Source organism: Molossus molossus, unplaced genomic scaffold, assembly GCF_014108415.1.
Source record: "Molossus molossus isolate mMolMol1 unplaced genomic scaffold, mMolMol1.p scaffold_m16_p_27, whole genome shotgun sequence".
NCBI classification, from domain to species: Eukaryota; Metazoa; Chordata; class Mammalia; order Chiroptera; family Molossidae; genus Molossus; species Molossus molossus.
The window spans coordinates 75,721-101,639 of record NW_023425363.1 but is presented as its reverse complement, the minus strand read 5'-3'; the positions used below and the strand labels follow the sequence as shown (position 1 = coordinate 101,639).

General features: G+C 43.8%; 2 gene segments (V, D, J or C); both read left to right on the top strand.

The window, feature by feature from the left end:
* Positions 1 to 4,373: 4,373 nt before the first annotated feature.
* On the top strand, positions 4,374 to 5,171 carry LOC118641213. The segment is given in 3 exon segments: positions 4,374 to 4,498; positions 4,601 to 5,018; positions 5,156 to 5,171. Coding segments are annotated over 3 exon segments (480 nt in total).
* Positions 5,172 to 17,813: 12,642 nt separating this feature from the next.
* On the top strand, positions 17,814 to 20,088 carry LOC118641212. The segment is given in 3 exon segments: positions 17,814 to 17,952; positions 18,028 to 18,338; positions 20,023 to 20,088. Coding segments are annotated over 3 exon segments (423 nt in total).
* Positions 20,089 to 25,919: the final 5,831 nt, after the last annotated feature.

Below are 25,919 nucleotides of genomic sequence, written 5' to 3'. Positions count from 1 at the left end.
GTTTTACATCATTTTTTTGTTGGCATATGAAATAAACATATGGTCTGAAAGAAACTGTAATTTATACACTGACCCCAAATGCATCATCACTGAATTCTGACCCACACAAGGGCACCCCTGTGAGTATTTCTATTCAACAGAACTGGAGTTTTTGTCAGAATAAGTAGGCAAGAAAAATTATAAAATGTGTAAATCAGAAAGAAGCAAGTTAAAGTGTCTCTTTATCTTTATCTATATACATAGGACACATCTTGTATATCAAAAACCCTAAACACTGCACCAGAAAACTGATAGGACTAGAGAGTGGATTCAGGAGAGATGTCAGGTACAAAACCAGCTCACAAAGGACTCGTGCTCCTGCCCCTCTCAGCACAGTGTCTTCAGGACCCTGGGAAACAGCTGTGGCTATTTCAGAGGAAAGTGAGGACAGAAAACGTGAACTCGGTGAACAACCAGGCAAGTCAGAACCTGATGAAACAAGCACCCTGGACGTGTGGGCTCCGTGTTGGTTCGTCCCCCCTTCCTGCACCCAGGCAGCATTTCCCCAGTGAGGCCCAGAGTCAGGTCCGGTTCCAGTTGACTCCCATCATGCCCCTGGCACTGAGGAGGGCTCTGTTCTCAGGTTCTCCTCTAGGTGGCAGCCCTGAGGCACAGGTGACCTTGCAGAGACTCAGCTGAGTACCAGTGAGAAGCAAGATCTGGGGGAGCCACCGTTTCAAAATGCCAGGAAGGACTCCCTTGTGGGTGACTCCCCTGCCTTGTCTCAGGAAGCTGGTTCAGACTCAGCATCGTCAACCTTTGAGGCTCAAAGCAACCACCAGGGGGCACTGCCACCTCCACAATCCTGTCCCAGGATGTGTCCTGAGTGAGTTTACCAGTAACCTGCCTGGAGAACCTTAAATATCTCACTTTTATCCTGGTGGAAAGTTCTCTGACAGTCGCTATATTTTAAAGAAAGATTTTGTTCAAGGCTCTTGCAGTGGGGGCATCACCACAGAAGAGGGACACAGGGATCCCTTGTGGTGCAGCAGAGACCCTGGGGTTCACAGCCAAGGAGCAGAGGGCGGGGTCCGTGGACGAAAAGAATGAGGAGGGGACGTCCTGTGAACAGCAGGGTCCATAGAGCTCCTGCGGGAAGGGACCCGACACCCAGGCTGGATGAGGGGAGGCGATGAGGAGTCTCTGGTCCTCTGTGGGCTTTGAAGGAAAACGTGCTCTCAGGACCCTGGGGAGTCAGGACACACTGAGCTCACCCGTCCCCCAGAAGGAGGTGGGTTCCAGGCACGTCTGCTGTCCAGGCTTTACCTCCATGCTCTGCAAACACGTTTATTACAGGAAGATAGGACATTCCGTTATCTAAACGCTATGAAAACCCAGAGATATCCTCTTTTTTTTTTTATGAATTTTTATTTATTTTTTTGTTACAGATATTTTACCTTTTTACCTCATTGGCACCTCCCCACCGCACCCCCCTCCACCCTGTACCCGGCTTAGTTGTCCATGTCCATTGGTCATGCATACATGCATATAAGTTCTGTGGTTTATCTCTTCCCACCCGCCCACCCCCCATCCCCTCTTCTGAGGGATGCCAGTCTGTGCCCTACTTCCATGTGTCTGGGTCTACTGTATTCCTCAGACTGTTATGTTCATTATATTCCGTATATAAGTGAGATCATGTGGTATTTGTCTTTTTCTGCTTGGCTTCTTTCACTTAGGATAATACTTTCCAGGTCTCTCCATGTCGTCTCAAAGGATAAGAGGTCTTTCTTTCTTACCGCTGCATAGTACTCCATTGTGTATATGTACCACAGCATTTTTATCCATTCGTCTACTGGTGGACACTTGGGCTGTCTCCAGATCCCAGCTATTGTAAATAGTGCTGCTATGAACATGGGGGTACATATATACTTCCTGATTGGTGTTTCAGGCTTCTTAGGGTATATTCCCAGCAGTGGGATCACTGGATCAAATGGAAGTTCAATTTTTAATTTTTTGAGGTAGCACCATATTGTTTTCCATAGTGGCTGCACCAGTCTGCATTCCCACCAGCAGTGTATTAGAGTCCTCTTTTCTCCACACCCTCGCCAACACTTGTTGTTTGATGATTTGTTGATGGCGGCCATTCTGACAGGTGTGAGGTGATACCTCATTGTTGTTTTAATTTGCATCTCTCTGATGATTAGTGATGTTGAGCATTTCTTCATATGTCTCTTGGCCATTTGTATGTCCTGTTTGGAGAGGTGTCTATTCATCTCCTCTGCCCATTTTTTAATTGGGTTCTTTGTCTTCCTTTTGTGGAGTTGTATGAGCACTCTATATATATTGGAAATTAACCCCTTATCTGGTACATCATTGGCAATGATGTTCTCCCATACAGTGGGTTGCCTTTCCATTTTGATGACTGTTTCTTTTGCTGTGCAGAAGCTTTTTAGTTTGATGTAGTCCCATGTGTTCATTTTCTCCTTTATTTCTGTTGCCTTAGGTGATGTATCAGTGAAAATTCTGCTCCGTATGATGTCCGAAATTTTGTTGCCTACATTTTCTTCTAGAATTTTTATGGATTCACGGGTCACATTTAAGTCTTTTATCCATTTTGCGTTTATTTTTGTGAATGGTGTAAGTTGATGGTCTAGTTTCATTTTTTTGCATGTAGCTGTCCAATTTTCCCAACACCATTTATTAAAGAGGCTTTCTTTACTCCACTGTATGCTCTTTCCACCTTTGTCAAATATTAATTGAGCGTATTCCTTGGGTCCATTTCTGTGTTTTCAGTTCTGTTCCACTGGTCTATATGCCTGTTCTTGTGCCAGTACCAGGCTGTTTTGGTTACAGTCGCTTTGTAGTATAACCTGATATCTGGTATTGTGATCCCACCTACTTTGTTCTTCTTTTTCAAGATTGCTGTGGCTATTCGGGGTCTTTTTTGGTTCCATATGAACTTTTGAAGTATTTGTTCTAGTTCTATGAAATATGTCGTTGGTATTTTGATGGGGATTGCATTGAATCTATAGATTGCTTTGGGTAGTATGGACATTTTAATTATGTTAATTCTTCCAATCCATGAACAGGGTATGTGCTTCCTCTTTTTTAGAGATATCCTCTTTTAACAATAAACTGTCATAACTCTAATAACACACATTAGAAGGACCAAGCTGTGTGATCAATTCAACTCACCACCCTGGCATTCACTGTGAATTTTTTTTTTAATCCTCACCCGAGGATATTTTTCCTTTTTTTTTTTCTTCTTTTGTTCAGATAGAGTAGGAGTGAGAGAGATAGAAACATCGACGTGAAAGGGACACATCGAGTTGTTGCCACTCGCACAACCCAACCAGGGCAAGGGACAAACTGCAACTGAGGTACGTGCCCTTAGCGGGAGCCGAACCCAGGTCTCTCTGGACCGCAGGCCGATGCTCTAACTGCTGAACCAGACTGGCCAGGGCTTCACTGTGAATTTAGAGGGCAAATGCCTGTTTCATAGATGAGGGATTAACCTTAAGTCTGAGCATTCTCACTGATCACAGGGATTCTGATTGTTTTCCACTTGCCTGATGAAGGCCAGGAGATCAAAGGCCACGGCCCCTCAGGGCTCTGGGTCTGGGTCTTCCCAACAAACAGCCACACACAGAGCACTTATTCCCAGTGTTGGACAGTCTTAGAGACCCAGGGTGCACATGGAGGGGACAAGGACAGAGGCTAAGTGTGACCACAGGGCATCTGCAGCAGGGACAGTTACACCTGACTTGCTGACACTCAGATGGGGAGGACCAGCCACATCAGGGCTGAATGTGTTTGCAGGCCCTTGAGACAGAGTGGACAGAACAGGGACCGTGAGGATCCAGGACAGTGCTCCTGGGCCCAGCACAGACTTCAGTTGTATGTGACAGTTCTGGGTGAACCTGCCTCACCTCAGCTGTTTGAGATCCACCTCACAGATGATGCACAACCCTCTCCACTGTCATGAGGACCCTGAGGCCACAGATGGATACAGCCCTGATGTGTGAGTAACCCTAGAATACAGAGTCCATTCATGTTCACATTACATACAAGGGGTCTGCACCCTCACTGGGCAGGTCCCTCTCTGTCCTGGTGTTGGTTCAGGGGAGCCATGGGGCCCAGTGGGGAGGAGCACAGGCCAGATGCTGGGCTCACTGTTACCAGATGTGACACTTGGACATGCCCCAAATGTCCTTATGATTGCAATTTAGTTATTGAAATGTTATCATGACCACGATTCTCCCCCAGGACACTCGCACCTGCTCTGAGGCACTGCCCTCTCTGCAGGTCTCCAACCCCAGAGCTCCCTATATAGTAGGAGGACATGCAAATAGGGCCCCCTCTGCCCATTAAAACAGGCCCAGCCCTCACCCTGCAGCTCTGGAACAGGAGCTCAGACCCAGGATCTCCAGGTGACCCCATTCCCTGACCAGGACTGAACACAGACCACTCACCATGGAGTTTGGGCTCAGCTGGGTTTTCCTTGTGGCTATTTTAAGAGGTAATTTGTGGAGAACAAGAGACACTGAGTGTGAGAGTGGATGAGAGAGAGAAACAGTGGACGTGTGACAGTTTCCTGACCAGGACGTCTTTGTGTTTGCAGGTGTCCAGTGTGAGGTGCAGCTGGTGGAGTCTGGGGGAGGCGTGGTGCAGCCTGGGGGGTCTCTGAGACTCTCCTGTGCAGCCTCTGGATTCACCTTTAGTAACTACTGGATGCACTGGGTCTGCCAGGCTCCAGGGAAGGGGCTGCAGTGGGTGGGTCAAATTAGTACTGATGGAGGGAGCACATACTATGCGGACGCTGTGAAGGGCCGATTCACCATCTCCAGAGACAACTCCAAGAACACGCTGTATCTGCAAATGAACAGCCTGAGAGCCGAGGACACGGCCGTGTATTACTGTGCGAGAGACACAGTGAGGGGAAGTCAGTGTGAGCCCAGACACAAACCTCCCTGCAGGAGAGTCTGTGACCACCTGGGGGCGCCCAGGGTCCTTGAACACAGAGACCATCCCAGGAGCAGGTGCAGTTGGAGGGTTGGGGTGCTTTCCTGTGTGGTTTCCTCTTCATGTCACAGTGGGCACCAGAGGAGTGACCCCAAAGCTAGAGATAAAAGCCACCCTGTTGGTGACTGTCATTGACTTGGCATCATGCTCACAGCACCCAGAGAAGTTGACACCAGGCAGAGGCAGAGGGACCATGACAGCTTGTGCAGATGTCCAGGCTGAGGACAAGCACACTCCCCAAGTGGTCATGTATCATTTATCACGTACACAGTTGGAATCTCTGGGAAGCGCCGGAAAGGCCCTTCAGCAAGTCAGAATAGCTTTGATAGACCAGGAAAGGAGACTGGCCCGGGGCTTGTATTTAGGTGAGGTGGTGGGGAGGGCGAGGAATTCTTCCAGAAGTCTGTGTTGTTGAATCTCCCAATGACATCTAAAGAGGAGACCCAACCTTTCTATCACGTCTCAAGAGGGGCTTGTGGAGAAGAGGGAGGAATGAGCCTTCGTTTATCAGCACAAAAAATAAACATAAATAAAGCCTGACTACCAATTTTACTTATCAAATACAGTACATGGACAAAAGATGCGATCAAGTTTCAAAATCTGTAGAAAACGATCATGTCTAAAGAAAATGAAAACCGGTCCCACAGATGAAATGCCAGTGATCTTTCAATCACGCGCTGAATAAGTAACCGATGCTTTCCATTTAACTTTAGGAAGGGAGGAGAGAGGAAACAGAGAGTGTTCGGATAGGCTACACCACCTCAAAAGTACTGTGACGTGGGAGAAAAAATGGCGGCGGAGTGAACAGAAGCTACACAGACCGTCTCCCAGAACCAAACTGGAATTACAACTATAACACAGACAAATTGACGGGAAAAAACAACAGAAAAGCAGCTTGGAGGACCATATAACGAGGGACCCTGACTCCATCCCGGTAGACTTGTGAAGGCGCAAGACGGGGGCTGGGAGCCCACGGTCCGCAGGTCGGCAGCTCGGCAGCGGCCTTAGCTGGGAGCAGCACCCTCGGGTTACACTCCCAGGCGGCTCCACAGCTCAGAGCCGGGACAGAGGCTGAAACAGCCACAGGCACTCCCCTTGGGCTCCGGCAGAGGGAGGGCAGACTGGACTGGAGCTGTATCGGGACACTCGGGATCTGGAGGGCACTCAGAGCTTTGGCTGAGTGCAGCCACTCAGGACGGTGGCCACATTGCTCCTTCCCAGGGCTCTGAGGAGAGGCAGCAGCCCCTCCCTAAGAGATCCAACCCCACCCTGTGGGCCATTGAAGTGTTAATTGAGGCTCACTAACAGCCAGCATCTGCCCCACCCTCGGGAAATCCCCTTGTGCTAAGCACCTGAGGGAGCTTTTCAATCAACTGACAACCCAAAACTCATCAAGTAACCTAGACTGCTAGCCTCCAGGCAAAAATCTAGAGGATAACAGTACCTTTCCTGGGCTGGCAACTTTAACCAGGAAAGTAAGACTTGACAGTGGTGTTCAACGTGAGTCCTCCCTCGCTCATCTAAACACAGGAGAGGGAGCCACAAACAGCAGAACACCAACACCCACAGGGAAAACTTGACAGGCTCCAAAGCCCACAGTGATAGCCAAAATGGTGAAACACAGAAACAGAAGCCAAATGAAAGAGCAAGAGACCTCCACCGAAGATGAGATCAATGTGGAGCAATTAGGCATGTTAACAGAGCTAGAATTCAGAGCCATGATCTTGAGGAAGCTGAACAGCATGAGTAAGGACATAGAGACACTGAAAATAAGCCAATTGGAAATTAAAAACCAAAAAGAAGAGATAAAAAATGATATATCAGAAATGAAAAACACATTGGAAGGTTTAAAAAGCAGAGTAGAGGAACCTGAGGACCGGATCAGTGAATTAGAAGACAGGGTAGAAAAAATCAACCAATCAGAAAAACAAAAGGAAAAAACTATTAAAAAACAGGAAGACAGTTTAAGATAACTATGGGACAGCTGGAAACGTAATAATATTCGCATCATAGGAGTCCCCGAAGAAGAAAATGAGCAAGGGATAGAGAATATATTCAAAAAAATAGTGAGAGAAAACTTCCCTAATTTGGTGAAGGAAGAAGGCATTCAAGTTCAAGAAGCACAGAGAGTCCCAAGTAAGAAGAACCCAAACAGGCCCACACCAAGACACATAGTAATTAAAATACCACAAATTAAAGACAAAGAGAGAATCCTAAAAGCAGCAAGAGATAAGCAACAGGTTACCTACAAAGGGAACCCCATAAGGCTCTCAGCTGACTTCTCAAAAGAAACACTACAGGCCAGAAGAGAATGGCATGAAGTAATCAAAGTCATGAAAAACAAGAATCTGAATCCAAGACTACTCTACCCAGCAAGGCTATCATTCAAAATAGAAGATCAAATAAAGAGCTTCCCAGACAAAAAAAAGGCTAAGGGAATACATTAGCACCAAACCAGCACTGCAAGAAATGTTAAAAGAACTGCTGTAATTAGCAGTAGAAATGGGAAGAAAAATAGAACCACACTAAACAAAAATGGCAATAAATAAGTACATATCAATAATCACCTTAAATGTAAATGGATTGAATGCTCCCATAAAAAGACACAGAGTACCTGATTGGATAAGAAAGCATGACTCATCTATATGTTGTTTACAAGAGTCCCACCTCTCAACAAAAGACTCACATAGGATGAAAGTGAAGGGATGGAAAAAAATTTTCCAAGCAAATGGAAAGCAAAAAAAAGCTGGGGTAGCAATTCTCATATCTGATAAAATAGATTTCAAAATGAAGACCATAACTAGAGACAAAGACGGCCACTACATAATATTGAAAGGATCTATCCAACAGGAAGATATAACCTTGATAAACATATATGCACCCAATATAGGAGCACCAAAATATATTAAAAATCTTCTGGAGGACTTCCAAGGAGAAATCGACAACAATACAATCATAGCAGGGGACTTCAACACCCCACTGGCACCACTGGATAGATCCTCTAGGCAAAAAATTAGCAAGGAAACAGACTCTAAATGAAGCACTAGACCAAATGGATTTAATAGATATCTACAGAGAATTACATCCCAAAACTACAGAATACACATTCTTCTCAAGTGCACATGGGACATTCTCAAAGATAGACCACATGATAGGACACAAACTAAATCTCTACAAGTTCAAGAAGATTGAAATCATATCAAGCATCTTCTCAGATCACAATGGCATGAAACAAGAAATCAATTGCAACAAGAACATGCAAAGACATTTCAACACATGGAGGCTAAATAGCATGTTATTAAACAATGAATGGGTCACCGAGGAGATCAAGGAAGAAATTAAAAACTTCCTGGAAACCAATGAAAAAGAACACACAACAACACAAAATCTATGGGATGCAGTGAAAGCAGTTCTGAGAGGGAAGTTCATAGCACTACAGGCCTACCTCAAAAAACAAGAAAAATTCCTAATTGACTGTCTAACCTCACAACTTAAAGAATTAGAAAGCAAACAAAAAGAAAACCCCAGAGCAAGAAGAAGGAAGGAAATAGTAAAGATCAGAGCAGAAATAAATGACATAGAGACCAAAAAAGCAATTCAAAGGATCAATGAAACAAAGAGCTGGTTTTTCGAAAAGATAAACAAGATTGATGGACCGTTAGCTAGACTCACCAAGAAACAAAGAGAGAGAACCCAAATACACAAAATCAGAAATGAAAGAGAAGTAACAACCAACACCACGGAAATACAAAAGATCTTTAACAACTACTATGAACAACTATATGGCAACAAATTCAACAATCTAAGCGAAATGGACAAATTTCTAGAAACACACAGTCTCCCAAAACTATTCCCGGAAGAGATAGAAAACTTGAACAGACCAATAACAACTAAGGAAATTGAAGAGGTAATCAAGACTCTCCCAGCAAACAAAAGCCCAGGCCCAGATGGCTTCACGGGGGAGTTTTACCGAACATTCAAAAAAGAACTAACACCCATTCTCCTCAAACTATTTCAAAAAAATTCAAGAAGAAGGAAGACTTCCAAACATGTTCTATGAGGCCAGCATAATTCTAATTCCAAAACCAGAAAAAGACACTACAAAGAAAGAAAACTACAGGCCAATATCCCTGATGAACATAGACGCCAAAATCCTGAACAAAATATTAGCAAATCGGATCCAGAAATACATCAAAAAAATTATCCACCATGACCAAGTGGGATTCATTCCAGGGATGCAAGGCTGGTACAATATTCGCAAATCAATAAACGTGATACACCACATAAACAAAATGAAGAATAAAAACCACATGATCATATCAATAGATGCTGAATAAGCATTCGACAAAATCCAGCATCCATTTCTGATAAAAACGCTCAGCAATGTAGGAATAGAGGGATCATATTTCGACATAATAAAGGCCATATATGAAAGACCTACAGCCAACATCATACTCAATGGATAGAAACTAAAAACATTTCCATTAAGAACAGGAACAAGACAGGGATGTCCACTTTCACCACTCTTATTTAACATTGTACTGGAAGTCTTAGCCACAGCAATCAGACATGAAGAAAAAATAAAAGGGATCCAAATTGGAAAGGAGGAAGTGAAACTGTCATTATTTGCAGATGACATGATATTATTCATAGAAAACCCTAAAGACTCCATCAAAAATCTACTAGACTTAATAAATGAATTTGGCAAAGTAGCAGGATACAAAATTAACGTCAAGAAATCGACGGCATTCTTGTACACCAATGATGAACTCACAGAAAGAGAAACTGAAAAAACAATCCCATTTACCATCGCTCCAAAAAAATTACGATACCTAGGAATAAACTTAACCAAAGAAGTAAAGGACCTATTTGCAGAAAACTACAGGTCATTGAAAAAAGAAATAGAGGAAGATATAAAAAAGTGGACACACATACCCTGTTCATGGATTGGAAGAATTAACATAATTAAAATGTCCATACTACCCAAAGCAATCTATAGATTCAATGCAATCCCCATCAAAATACCAACGACATATTTCATAGAACTAGAACAAATACTTCAAAAGTTCATATGGAACCAAAAAAGACCCCGAATAGCCACAGCAATCTTGAAAAAAAAAGAACAAAGTAGGTGGGATCACAATACCAGATATCAGGTTATACTACAAAGTGACTGTAACCAAAACAGCCTGGTACTGGCACAAGAACAGGCATATAGACCAGTGGAACAGAACTAAAAACCCAGAAATGGACCCAAGGAATACGCTCAATTAATATTTGACAAAGGTGGCAAGAGCATACAGTGGAGTAAAGACAGCCTCTTTAATAAATGGTGTTGGGAAAATTGGACAGCTACATGCAAAAAAAAAATGAAACTAGACCATCAACTTACACCATACACAAAAATAAACTCAAAATGGATAAAAGACTTAAATGTGACCCGTGAATCCATAAAAATTCTAGAAGAAAATGTAGGCAACAAAATTTCGGACATCGTACGAAGCAGAATTTTCACTGATACATCACCTAAGGCAACAGAAATAAAGGAGAAAATGAACACATGGGTCTACATTAAACTAAAAAGCTTCTGCACAGCAAAAGAAACAATCATCAAAATGGAAAGGCAACCCACTGTATGGGAGAACATCATTGCCAATGATGTATCAGATAAAGGGTTAATTTCCAATATATATAGAGTGCTCATACAACTCCACAAAAGGAAGACAAAGAACCCAATTAAAAAATGGGCAGAGGAGCTGAATAGACACCTCTCCAAACAGGACATACATGTGGCAAAGAGACATATGAAGAAATGCTCAACATCACTAATCATCAGAGAGATGCAAGTTAAAACAACAATGAGGCATTACCTCACACCTGTCAGAATGGCCGCCATCAACAAATCATCAAACAACAAGTGTTGGCAAGGGTGTGGAGAAAAGGGTATTCCCACTCTAATACACTGCTGGTGGGAATGCAGACTGGTACAGCCGCTATGGAAAACAATATGGTGCTACCTCAAAAAATTAAAAATTGAACTTCCATTTGACCCAGTGATCCCACTGCTGGGAATGTACCCTGAGAAGCCTGAAACACCAATCAGGAAGAATATATGTACCCCCATGTTCATAGCAGCACTATTTACAATAGCTGGGATCTGGAGACAGCCCAAGTGTCCACCAGTAGACGAATGGATAAAAAAGCTGTGGTACATATACACAATGGAGTACTATGCAGCGGTAAGAAAGAAAGATCTCTTATCTTTTGAGACGACATGGAGGGACCTGGAAAGTATTATCCTAAGTGAAAGAAGCCAAGCAGAAAAATACAAATACCACATGATCTCACTTATATACGGAATATAATGAACATAACAGTGTGAGGAATACAGTAGACCCAGAAACATGGAAGTAGGGCACAGACTGACATCCCTCAGAAGAGGGGGTGGGGGTGGGGGGGTGGGAAGAGATAAACCACAGAACTTATATGCATGTATGCATGACAAATGGACATGGACAACTAAGCTGGGGACGGGGCGAAGGTGGGGTGGGGTGGGGGGTGTCAATGGGGTAAAGGGGTAAAATATCTGTAACAAAAAAATAAATAAATAATTCATAAAGAAAATGAAAACCCAAGTGTTTATAATTAAGCAAATGATGATGGTGATGATGGGGATGATGACGATGATGATGGTAATGATGACAATGATGATGATGACGACAATGACGATGAAGATGATGAAATGAAACAGATCCTGGTCAGTGACATGATGGCCCTTCACACAAACATACCATTACCATGGCTCCTGCAGGGAGGGGTGTCCACTCTTCCCTCTAAGTGTTTAGAGATTTTATAAACAAAGCGCCAATGAACTCTGCAGCTCAATGATGCATGGTGTGATCATGTGAGTAATGACCCCGCAGGTGTCCAAGTGCTAACCCCCTGGACCTGTAAACTTGTTACCTCACAGACAGTGTAAGCAGATACATGTGGGTAACAGGAATCCCCTTCCATCCTTGTGCAATGATACGTTTTTAATTCCCCCTCAATCTCTGCCTGCTGAACATTTAAAGTTTATATTCTAACAAAATCCTGGTCATAATCACTCAGGTGTTTCCTACGATGACAGAAGCTGTGTCTATCATGTCCTGCACTTCTTCCTGGGTTGTCTCTGGAAGTGGTTTAATCCCAAATATCCAGTAACACTCTGTCCATGAACATCAGGCACATCTCTGTCCTCTGACTCAGAACACGTCCAGCTTCCTCCCCTCACCCAAGTCCAAGTCCTGTCCAGTTCTGGGCAGTTTCCCAGCAGCCCTCACTCCTGGTGCCAGAGCCTCTCTGTCCCTGTGGCTGCTGCAGCCAATGCCCCTGGACCGTGAGGCTCAGCACGTCCTGGGGGTCTTAGTAATTCACAAAAACAGGCCCAGTACAGAAAACAGGGGTGAATTAGACTGTTATAAATGAAATACATTAATCCTACCAAAGATTCCATTAAGGGAATGAAAAGACCAATATCAACATATTTTATGTTCAAATAACTTGTCTGATGGGAGCATGTTGTCCTTATGCATTAAGTATGTTGTAAGTTTGTGAAAGAGCCCAGCATTACCATTTCTCAAGGATGCGTTCAACTCTATTCTATAAATTACTAGTGTAATTAACACTGTGAAGTCCAAGAAGATGCACTACTTTGTATAATGACTCAGCAGATTACACTGTAAAGGGCTCTGCTGAGTCAGAGTCCAGGGAAATCAGAGACCAATGACCTAGGAGCTGACTCACTGTTACTCTGCGGTCTCCTGTGCACTTGGTCATGTGAGAACTCTGACTCCTGCGACCAGGGCTGCTGACCCTGGGCTGATGTTCCTCCTCCCCCTGGGACGTGAGCTGAGAGGGAGATAGCCCACCACCCTGTCTACATGGCCATTCTGTAGCTTACCCTCTGTCCACCTGGTGATCACTGCTTACCTCCATACACCTCCACACTGAGAAACACAATCTGTCTCCACCAGATTATGTCCAAATTCTAACCTGACGTTGCATTTCTTTCTAGCAGAACCGCTGTCCAAATGTCCGCATCACTGATCTGAGATCCTGCATGATGTGTCCTAAGAGCCACCATCCTGGTTTTTGTTCAGGGACAGGTGTGGGCCATGGGACCATGAGCATAGGTTCCACATCCTACATATTTCAGGTTTGCCCTAAAGACACAGCTGACGGGACACACAGCCCTGAGTCCATCTGCTGTGGACATTTCCCCAGTAGACTTTCCAGACTAAGAATCCTGTGCTTTCTACTGAGGACTCTGATTCCTGAAAGACTCACAGTCACAGAGAGAACCATTCACCAACGCACAGCACAGAGTCAGACAGGTCAGCCCAAAATGCACCCAGGATTCTTTTTCCCCTCCCCAGTCCCCCATCCTCGCTGCCCCTATTCCTAGTCCTCCTCCCTTCCTCATATTTCTCTTCCTTTCTCTCTACTTCCTCTACTTGGGAGCACTGTCTGCCTCTCTGTAGTTCACACGTCTGCTTCCCAGTGACCCACACAGACACCCACTGTACCCCAACATTGGTCCACGGGCTCTAGGGTCACACTCTGTTCTCAGTTTATCTTGTGAACACTGTGCAGGGGAAACAGTGTCAGAGGTGACTTTTATCTCCTGAACAGGAGCCTCCTGCACTTTTAATTCTTCCTCTGGTCGTGAGGGTTGATTCACTTTTGTGTGTTCATTTCTGGTGCCTGTCAGAGGCTCTCATTTATATCTTTTCCTCTAATTTCTTACGTGACCACTTGTGATTTCCCCACAGGGTCCACCCACTGTCATTGCAATGAGGTCTGGTTCCCTCCTCATATGTGAATATCCACAACATCACAGCTCACTCTCCCCAGTAGACCTGAATAGACATTTCTCCAAAGAGGACATACAGACAGCCATGAGACATATGAAACAATACTCAGCACTATTAATTATCATAAAGATGCAAATTAAAACTACAACTAGACTTGCTTTGGCTGGTTTGGCTCAGCAGTTGGAGCGTCAGCCTGTGGATGAGGAAGTCCCGGGTTTGGTTCCCTTTAGGGGCACTTACCAAAAAAATAAATAAATAAAACATAAAAACTACAAGTACACCTGCCAGAATGGCTCCTATCAATAAATCAACAAACAACAAGTGATGGTGAGGATGTGGGGGAAGGAGGACCCTTGTGCGCTATTGGTGGGAATGCAGATTGGTGCAGCCACAGTGAAAACAGTATAGAGTTTCCTCAAAAAAATAAAAATAGAACCGTTCAGACTGACAAACACCAGAGGAGGGATGGGAGAAGGACAGATGAGATAAACCAAAGAACTTATATACATATAGGCATAACTAATAGACATAGACAATACTAGGAGGAGGGTTGGGGTAGAGAGGAGAGTATATAGGGAGGAAAAGAAGAAACATCTGTAACAAGAATAAATTAATTAATAAAAATGTAAATATAAAAATAGAACTGCTTTTTGACCAGAGAACCCACCTCTGGTAATATATTCCAATTATCCCAAAACACGATTTGGAAAGAATATATGCACTCCCATGTTTATAGCAGCATTATTTACAATATCCATGATCTGGAAACCACCCAGTTGACAATGTAGATGAGTGGATAAAAACTGTGGTACATTTACACAATGGAATACTATGCAGCTGTGAAAAAGAAGAAACTCTTACTCTTTGCAATATATGGATAAACATGTAGATTATTATGCTAAGCAAAATATTACAGTCAGAGAAATACAAATACCCTGTGATCTCATGCATATATAGAATCTAATAAAAAAAATAAACTGACAAACAGAATACAACCAGAGACATGGATACATATGAATGACAGAGGTCAGAGGGTGGGGTGTTGGGAGAAGAGTAGATAAAGGAAGGGGAAGAGAGGACCCAGGAAACATATATGCAGAGCCCATGGACACAGACCGAGTGGCAGGGCTGGGTGGATGTGGGCAAAGCGGGAGGAATAAGGGAAAACCATAACAGTCTCAACAATTTGAAAAAAAAAAAATGTCTCTTGTCAAGAAAGACAACATTCTTATGGGAAAAAGACAGAGATTCTCTTTCAAACAATCTTGTGACCAAATGACTATTCATCATGAAATCTACTGACCCACCTCAGCAGAATCCAACCAGAGGCTCTGCTGACTCAACAGTGCAGCTCAGCTCCACAGCTCAGGGTCCCAGCCACCAGCAGCAGGACACATGTGTGTGGACAGTGAGCACCAGAGGTGTGTGACCCCAAAGCTAGAGAAGAAGGACTCGTGGGGTGATGGTCACTGATGTGGCACCATGCTCACAGCACTGAGAGCAGTTGACACCAGGCAGAGGCAGAGGGACCCACGACAGCTTGTGCAGATGTCCAGGCTGAGGACAAGCACACACAGGGGACATGTATCATGTACACAGTTGGAATCTCTGGGAAGCACAGGAAAGGCCCTTCAGCAAGTCGGAGGAGCTTTGACCAGGAAAGGAGACAGGCTCAGGGCTTTTATTCTGGTGAAATCGGGTGGGGGGGATTCTCCTTCCAGGGGTTTGTGAGGTACAATCTCCCAATGACATCTACAGAGGGCAGACCAAACCGTTCTCATCAGATCCCAGTGTGGGGCAGATGGAGAAGAGGAAAGAATGAGCCCTCATTTGTCAGCACTAAAAATATAAAAATGAAATAGTCTGACTGGATATTTTACTTAGCAAATATAATAAATGACCAAAAAATGAGAAAAGGTGTCATTGTTTTGGACAGCAACCATGACTACAGATAATAAGAACAATTTTAAATAAACAAATGGTGATGATGGTGATGACGATGGACTGAGACAGGGTCCTGGTCAATGACATGAGGGCCCCTCACACAGACACACCATCACCATGGCTCCTGCAGGGAGGGGTGTCCAACCTCCCCTGTAAGTGTTGAGGGATTTCATAAACAAAGCCCAATGAATTTGCAGCTTGGGTGAAGCATGTAGTGACCATGTGAGTGATGACCCCATGCCCGAGTGCTAAACCCTGGACCTGGGAAGTTGTCACCTCACAGACAGTGACACTGTGAGCAGGTGCATGTGGGTAACAGGAATCCCTCCCCCCCTTTGCAATGACACGTTCCTTATTTCCCTTGATCCCTGCCTGCAGAACCTTTAACATTTCTATTCTAACAAACTCCTGGTCATAATCACTCAGGTGTTTCCTATGATGACAGAAGCTGTGTATATCATGCCCTGCACACCCTCTTGGGTCATCACTGGAAGAGGTTTAAACCCACAAGTCCAGTAACACTCTGTCCATGAACATCAGGCACATTTCTGTCCTGTGACTCAGAACACGTCCAGCTTCCTCCCCTCACTCAGGTCAAAGTCCCGTCCAGTTCTGGGCAGTTTCCCAGCAGCCCTCACTCCTGGTGCCAGAACCTCTCTGTCCCTGTGGCTGCTGCAGCCGATGCCCCTGGACCATGAGGCTCAGCACATTCTGGGCGTCTGTGTGATTCACCAAAACAGGCCCAGCACAGAAAACAGAGGTGAATTAGATTTTAATTAAATACATTTGTCCCACCAACTATTGCATTTAGGAATTGAAGTGACAGGCCTACACACAGAATCCATTTCTGAATAATGTCTGTGATGGGAGAATGTGTTAACTACACACTGAAGACGTTATATGTTCTGTGGGAGAGCCCAGCACCTCTGAGCACAGTGACCATCCCCAGGGGCAGAGGGAGTCTGTGAGTGGGAGATTTTTGTCAGGTTTGAAGTTCCCTTTCTATGAGAAAATCTACAAAGTAATTCTCTTCACTAACCTCCTTCTGATCCCTGACATCACTGATAACACTAGACAGAAAACAGGACAATCTCCTGCGATAATCATCTCAGCCTATGAATGATTCTGAGTTGTACACAGGCATAATATGTTTACATTTCTTGTCTTTTCTCCATGTAAAGTCATGATTATGTCTCATGTGACTAGTTCGGGGTCTCTGCAATAGGCCATGGGGTGCATAATGCAAGAGTTTGCACAGGAAGCTGGAGACACAGAAAATTTCCAACAACAATAATTAAGAATGTCTGAGCTGCCTGTGTTTGGAAGGTAGTTTCTCAGATCAAAGCAACGCCATAAATTGAGATATTAGTGCCTGGCTGGTGTAGGTCAGAGAACTGAGCATTGCCCCATGGTCTGAAAGGACCAGGTTTGGTTCCTGGTCAGGGCACATGGCTGGGTTGTGGGCTCCGTCCCCAGTAGGGGGCGTGCAGGAGGCAGCAGATGGATGTTTCTCACATAGAAGTTTCTACCTGTACTGCATTTCTGTTATCTCTAAAAATCAATAAAAATATATTTAAATAAAATTGATATATAAGACATTGAGCATGGATGTCCTTTATTTTTATTTTTGCACAAAACTAGACATTATTAGTATGACATTATAACAGAAAATTTTGGAAATAGTGAATATACCAGAATGTTGGGGTTCAGAAATTATCTAAACAATTTATTATCACTTTTAAATTGGATTGAAAGATGCTTGGGGAGTGAAAAGTGTAACCTACCAAACTTGTCCATCACGTTTTCTTTCCTTGAGAATAGTGAGGCTGACATTTTACCCTGTTGCAATGACTTCTGAACTTGGGGATTCTATTTCCCTGACTCACATGCTGAGTCAGTTCAAGGGAAGAGATGTCCTCACAGGCGACCCAGAAAGACCAGGGCAGCCTAACCTCAGTCCTCCACTTATAAGGAACAGGCTGCCCCACATGCAAATTTCTCCCCAAGCTCCAGGGTAAATCCTCCCCTGGGCTGGGGAGGCTCACAGCTCTCTCCTCACACAGGGCTGAGGTCTCTGGGGAAGGCAGAGCCCTGGTCTAGAAGAAGATGAGACTGCTGGGTCTTCTCCTGTGCCTGGTGACAGCCCCCCAAGGTGAGGGTCTCAGAGGTTAGACAGGGGTCTGTGGGGTGGTTGTGACTGACAGGGCCTGATGCTCCTTGTCCCCAGGTGTCCTGTCCCAGCTGCAGCTGCAGGATTCAGGTCCAAAATTGGTGAAGCCCTCACAGACCCTCTCCCTCACCTGCACTGTCTCTGGATTCTCCATCACCAGTGGTTCCTGCTGGGATTGGATCCGCCAGAAACCAGGGAAGGGGCTGGAGTGGATCGGGTGGATATGTCATAATGGAAACACTTACTACAGCCCGTCCCTCAGCAGCCGCATCTCTATCTCTAGAGACACAGCCAAGAACCATTTCTCCATGCAGCTGAGCTCTGTGACCAACGAGGACACAGCCCTGTACTACTGTGCGAGAGACACAGTGAGGGGATGTCAGTGTGAGCCCAGACACAAACCTCCTGAGGGGGACAGGAGGGCGGGGCTGCAGTGCACGCTCAGGACACCAGGGGGCGCTCAGGGTCCCTGAACACAAGGAGCAGGTGCAGTTGGAGGTTTGGGCTGGTTTCCTGTGTGGTTTCCTCTTCATGTCACAGTTTCCCTCAGGGAACCTCTCTGGATACTTGATTCAGTGTTTACTTCTGATATCTCAAAAGTCTGTTGTCCATTTGCCAATGGTACATTTGATAAGGGATTAAATTCCAAAGCATATGAAAACCGTATACAACTAAAAAGCAAGAAGACAAATCTCTTAAAAAATGGGACAATGCCCTGAATAGACACTTCTCCAAAGAGGACACACAGAGGCCAGGAGACATAGCAAACAATGCTCAGCATCAGTGATCATCAGAGAGATGCCAATCACACTACAACTACAGCTGCCAGAACGGCTCCCGTCAATAAACCAACGGACAACAAGTGCTGTGAGGATGTGGGGAAAGGAGCCCTGGTGCCTGTGGGTAGGATGCAGAGTGATGCAGCCGCTGTGGGGAACAGTGTGGAGGCTTCTCAAAAAATTAAAAATGGAACTGCTTTTTGACCCAGTGATCTCACTTCTGGGAATATATCCTCATTGTCCCTAAGAACAAATCAGAAAGAATATGTGCACCCCTATGTTTATAGCAGCATTATTTACAATATCCATGATCTAGAAACAGCCCAGCTGCACATGTGGATGAGTGGATAATAAACGGTGCTGCATTTACATAATGAAATACTATGCAGCTATAAAAAAGAAGGAACTCTTATTCTTTGCAACAATACCCATGGACCTGTAGATTATTATGCTAAGCAAAATCAGTCAGTCAGAGAAATACAAATATCCTGTGATCTTCTTTATATACAGAATCTAATGGACAAAATAAACTGAGGATTAAAATGGAACATAGAACAGACTGACAGAGGACAGGATCTGGACTAGGGAAGAGTGGATACAAGAAGGTGAAGAGAGGACCCAGGGAACATATGTGCAGAGCCCATGTGCACAGACACAGTGGTAGGGCCAGGGGAGTGTGGGAGAGAGCTGGCTGAATGTGGGCAAAGTGGGGAAAGTGGGGGACCTAGTAATAGTGTCTACAGTAAAAAATAAAGAAATGTCTCTTGTCAAGAAAGACAACTTTCTTATAGGAACAAGGCAGCGATTCTCTTTCAAACACTCTTGTGTACAAATGACAATTAATCATGAAATCTATTGACCCACATCAGCTGAATCCAACCAGAGGCTCTGCTGACCCAACAGTGCAGCTCAGCTCCCACAGCTCAGGGTCCCAGCCACCAGCAGCAGGACACATGTGTGCTGGACAGTGGTCACCAGTGGTGTGTGACCCCAAAGCTACAGAAGAAGAACTTGTGGGGGTGAAGGTCATTGACTTGGCATCATGCTCACAGCACCCAGAGCCGTTGACACCAGGCAGAGGCAGAGGGACCCACGACAGCTTGTGCAGATGTCCAGGCTGAGGACAAACACACACAGGGGACATGGAACGTGCATCATGTACACAGTTGGAATCTTTGGGAAGCACGGGAGAAACCCTTCAGCAAGTCAGGGCAGTTTCCCAGCAGCCCTCACTCCTGGTGCCAGAGCCTCTCTGTCCCTGTGTCTGCTGCAGCTGCTGACCCTGGACCATGGACTCAGCACATCCTGGGGTCTGTGTGATTCAGCAAAACAGACCTAGTACAGAAAATAGGGGTGAATTAGACTTTATTGAATTAAATACATTTATCCCACCAAAGATTCCATTAAGGGAATGAAAAGTCAAGCAATAGAGAGAGAGAACATTTCCAAATTATGTCTGTTGGGAAAATGTGTTCATTATACATTAAGGATGTTATATGTTCTGTGGTGGATCCCGGCACCTCTGGGAGTGTGTCCTAAGAGTGAGGGTTCCTGTCAGGGATGAAGGTCCCTCTCCTGTGAGCACATCTGTGCTGGGAACCTCCATAATTGGCCTTCCTCTGACCCCAACATCACTGAGAATATTTGACTGAGAGAACAGGTCAGTTAATCTGCTGCCTTTACAATTTTCACATATGAAGGATTCTGAATTGTACACATGAATAATTACTCTTTTATTCTCAATCATTTCTCCATGTAAAATATGAATATGTCTGATATAATTTGTTGGGGTCTCTGCAATAAGCCATGGGCTTGCATAAGGGAAGAGTTTCAGGAGGGACAAAGGCACAATTACCAAATTTTCAACATCAAGAATCAGGATCTCCTATCCAAGTACTCACCACTACTGACACTACTTAGCTCTGAAACTGTTTGGCAAATATTGCAAGAAAAAGGTTTCTAGCATTAACCTAAACAAAGGCATGTAGCACAGTGTTACTCAGAATTTGTAAGCATTACCATTTTAACAAATAAAAAAGAATCAAGGCTATCTCAATGACATGTTCCTGGGATATAGTTCCTTGGATCAAAGTTACAACAAAAAGAAATAAGATACTGAGAATGAATCTTCTTTATTTTATGATTTTTCATACCAACCTAGATATTATTTGGCTATGTAAAATTATGTTTATAAAAATGTATTTTTTATAAAAATATTTGACAGTTCAGTAGATACTAGAGAGGTGCATTCAAGAAATTACCTAAACAAATTTAATCCTTTTAAATCTATTTGAAAGATGCATGAGAAATTAAAAATGTAATCTACTCAACTAATCCACCACTTATCAGAAATGCGCACGGGACCATTAATCTGACTCCAGTATATCCTGTGTACCAGGAGTTCCCCAGTAACTGATGAATGTACTACGTGTATTCAAGAAAAGGGAAGCCTACACATTAGCAACAGAAGGCCCAGGGCAGCCTGACCTCAGTCCTCCACTTATAAGGAACAGGCTGCCCCACATGCAAATTTCTCCCCAAGCTCCAGGATAAATCCTCTCCTGGGCTGGGGAGGCTCACAGCTCTCTCCTCACACAGGGCTGAGGTCTCTGGGGAAGGCAGAGCCCCGGTCTAGAAGAAGATGAGACTGCTGGCACTTCTCCTTTGCCTGGTGACAGTCCCCCAAGGTAAGGGTCTCAGAGGTCAGAGGGGTCTATGAGGTGGTTGGAACTGCACGTGACTGACAGAGCCTGATGCTCCTTGTCCCCAGGTGTCCTGTCCCAGGTGCAGCTACAGGAGTCAGGCCCAGGACTGGTGAAGCCCTCGCAGACCCTCTCCCTCACCTGTACCATTTCTGGGGACAGTGTCTCTAGCAACAGTGCCACATGGAACTGGCTCAGGCAGCCCCCAGGGAGAGGTCTCCAGTGGCTAGGAAGGATATACTACAGTTTCATGTGGAATAGAGAGCATGTACCATCTCTCAGAGGTCAGTTAGCCATTAACGCAGACACGTCCAAAAACCAGTTCTCCCTGCAGCTGAGCTCTGTGACCACTGAGGACACGGCCGTGTATTACTGTGCGAGAGACACAGTGAGGGGAAGTCAGTGTGAGCCCAGACACAAACCTCCTGAGGGGGACAGCGGGGCTGGACTACAGGGCATGCTCAGGATACTAGGGGACATCCAGGGCACCAGGGGGCGCTCAGGACCACCAGCACAGGGCCCAGACCTGGAGCATGTGCAGAGTTAAGCAAAGATAAAATGTTGTGCTGTTAAATTAGTATTGCTTCAAGGCTCAGCAACAGAGCTCACAGAAAGCCCTTTCCTTTATCTACTTTCAGCGGTTGTATTTGTGAACAAAAAAGGGAGCTCTGTAGTAAATCTGACAAAATTCAGTGACTGAAAGTAACCTTGAAAAATGATCTGATCACACCCCACCCATAGAACTTCTTCCCTAAAAGGTTTACCTTTGCCATAAGCAAACCCACCCATTGTTCTTGTGTATCTAGGTTAACACACCCTTGGAATAAGCATGACCACCCTCAAGAGAGCAAACCTCCTTAACTATCCCGGAATCTCACCCCCGCCTCGCTTCCTCCACCTCCCGGTCATAATCTCCCTCACCTGCCCTCCTTCCTTCCAAATGCATAAAGGAAGCTGCAGACTGTGGTTCTCAGACCATTTGAGACCTTCCTCCCCAGTAATTGTCATTTTGGCTCAAATAAAATCTTACAGAAATTCTTTACACATGTGGATGATTCTTACATCAACATGTTTCTTCCGCGTGTGTAGAGGAAAATAAACACGATTATTCAAAACCTGCTACCTCAACAGGATGAATTACAGACTTTGCAAACACTGGAGAAAAAAATAAGTTTGCCTTTGGGTTGTCATTGACTTAAGTTTCCCTTTAGAAATGAGGTTTCTGCATCGATGCCCATTTCAACCTGTGGAACTTTTGCATGTACCTCTTAGGGTGTTGTTGTTGTTGTTGTTGTTGTTGTTGTTGTTGTTAATTGCATTTTGTTACAGATGTTTCTCCTTTTTCACTCCATTGACACCCTCCTCCAATCCCCCCTGCCCCATCCAGGATTTGTCCGTGTCCATTGGTTATGCGTACATGCATATAAGTTCTGTGTTTTATCTATATCCTCCCCTAATCAGCCCCTCTTCTGAGTGTTGTCAGTCTGTCCCCTACTTTCATGTTTCTGGGTCTACCCTATTCCTCAGACTGTTATGTTCATTATATTCCACAAATAAGTGAGATCATGTGATATTTGTCTTTCTCTGCTTAGCTTGTTTCACTTAGAATAATACTTTCCAGGTCCCTCCATGTCATCTCAAAGGATAAGAGACCTTTCTTTCTTGCAGTTGCATAGTACTCCATTGTGTATATGTACAACAGCTTTTTTTATCCATTCGTCTACTGATGGACACTTGGGCTATTTCCAGATCTTAGCTATTATAAATAGTGCTGCTATGAACATGGGGGTACATATATTCTTCTTGATTTGTGTTTCAGCTTCTTAGGGTATATCCCTAGAAGTGAGATCACAGGGTCAAATAGAAGTTCAATTTTTAATTTTTTGAGGTAACACCATATTGTTTTCCACAGTGGCTGCACCAGTCTGCATTCTCACCAGCAGTGTACTAGAGTCCCCTTTTCTCCACACCCTCGCCAACACTTGTTGTTTGATGATTTGTTGGTGGCGGCCATTCTGACAGGTGTGAGATGATACCTCATTGTTGGTTTAATTTGCATCTCTCTGATGATTAGTGATGATGAGCATTTCTTCATATGTCTCTTGGCCATTTATATGTCCTGCTTGGAGAGGTGTTCATTCAGCTCTTCTGCCCATTTATTATTGGGTTCTTTGTCTTCCTTTTGTTGAGTTGTATAAATACTCTATATATTTGGGAAATTAACCCCTTAACTGATGTATCATTGGCAATGATGTTCTACCATACATTGGTTGCCTTTCCATTTTGATGGTTGTTTATTTTGCAGTGCAGAAGCCTTTTAGTTTGATGTAGTCCCATGTGTTCATTTTCTCCTTTGTTTCTATTGCCTTAGGTGATGTATAAGTGGAAATTCTGCTGCGTATGATGTCTGAAATTTTGTTACCTACATTTTCTTCTAGAATTTTTATGGATTCATGGGTCACATTTAAGTCTTTCATCCATTTTGAGTTTATTTTTGTGTATGGTGTGAGTTGATGGTCTAGTTTCATTTTTTTGCATGTAGCTGTCCAATGTTTCCAACACCATTTATTAAAGAGGCTGTCTTTACTCCAGTGTATGCTCTTGCCTCCTTTGTCAAATAATTTCTGATTTTGTGTATTTGGGTTCTCTCTCTTTGTTTCTTGGTGAGTCTAACTATCGGTCCATCAATCTTGTTTTTTTCTTAAAACCAGCTCTTTGTTTCATTGATCCTTTGAATTGTTTTTTTGGTCTCCATGTCATTTATTTCTGCTCTGATCTTTACTATTTCCTTCCTTCTACTTACTCTGGGGATTTCTTTCTGTTTGCTTTTTAATTCTTTAAGTTGTGAGGTTAGACAGTCAATTAAAATTTTTTCTTGTTTCTTGAGGTAGGCCTGTAGTGCTATGAACTTCCCTCTCAGAACTGCTTTTCCTGCATCCCATAAATTTTATGTTGTTCTGTGTTCATTTTCATTGGTTTCCAGGAAGTTTTTTCCTTGATCTCCTTGGTAACGTATTCATTGTTTAATAACATGCTATTTAGCCTCCATGTGTACAAATGTCCTTGCATGTTTTTGTTGAAATTAAGTTCTAGTTTCATGCCATTGTGATCTGAAAAGATGCTTGATATGATTTCAGTCTTCTTGAACTTGTAGAGATTTAGTTTGTGTCCTATCATGTGGTCTATCTTTGAGAATGTCCCATGTGCACTTGAGAAGAATGTGAATTCTGCAGTTTTGGGGTGTAATTCTCTGTAGATATTCTATTAAATCCATTTGGTCTAGTGCTTCATTTAGAGTCTTTGTTTCCTTGTTAATTTTTTGCCTAGAGGATCTATCCAGTGGTGCCAGTGGGGTGTTGAAGTCCCCTGCTATGATTGTATTGCTGTCGATTTCTCCTTTGAAGTCCTCCAGAAGATTTTTAATATATTTTGGTGTTTCTATATTGGGTGCATATATGTTTATGAAGGTTATATTTTCCTATTGGATAGATCCTTTCAATATTATCTTGTGGCCTTCTTTGTCTCTAGTTATGGCCTTTATTTTGAAATCTACTTTATCAGATATGAGTATTGCTACCCAGCTTTTTTTTCCTTTCCGTTTGATTGGAAGATTTTTTTCCATCCCTTCACTTTCAACCTATGTGAGTCTTTTGTTGTGAGGTGGGTCTCTTGTAAACAACATATAGATGAGTCATGCTTTCTTTTTTTATTATTAATAATTAATTTTTGTTACAGATGTTTCTCCTTTTTCCCCCATTGATTCCCCCCTCCCTCTCCCTCCCTGCCCTTTCCCCAGTTTGTTGTCCATGTCCACTGTTCATGCATACATGCATATAAGTTCTGTGGTTTATCTCTCCCCGACCACCCCCTCTTTAGGGGATTGTCAGTCTGTACCCCACTTCCACGTCGCTGGGACTATCCATTCCTCAGACTGTTATGTTCATTATATTCCATAAATAAGTGAGATCATATGAAACTTGTCTTTCTCTGTTTGGCTTGTTTCACTTAGGATGATCCTTTCAAGGTCCCTCCATATAGTCTCAAAAGGATAAGAGATCTTTCTTTCTTACAGCTGCGTAGTACTCCATTGTATATATGTACCACGGCTTTTTTATCCATTCGCCTACTGATGGACATTTGGGCTGTTTCCAGATCTTAGCGATTGTAAATAGTGCTGCTACAAACATGGGGGTACATATATTCTTTCTGATTGGTGTTTTAGGATTTTTAGGGTATATACCTAGTAGTGGGATCACTGGGTCAAATGGAAGTTCAATTTTTAATTTTTTGAGGTAACACCATATTATTTTCCATAGTGGCTGCACCAGTCTGCAGTCCCACCAGCAGTGCACTAGAGTCCCCTTTTCTCCACACCCTCGCCAACACTTGTTGTTTGATGATTTGTTGACGGCGGCCATTCTGACAGGTGTGAGATGATACCTCATTGTTGTTTTAATTTGCATCTCTC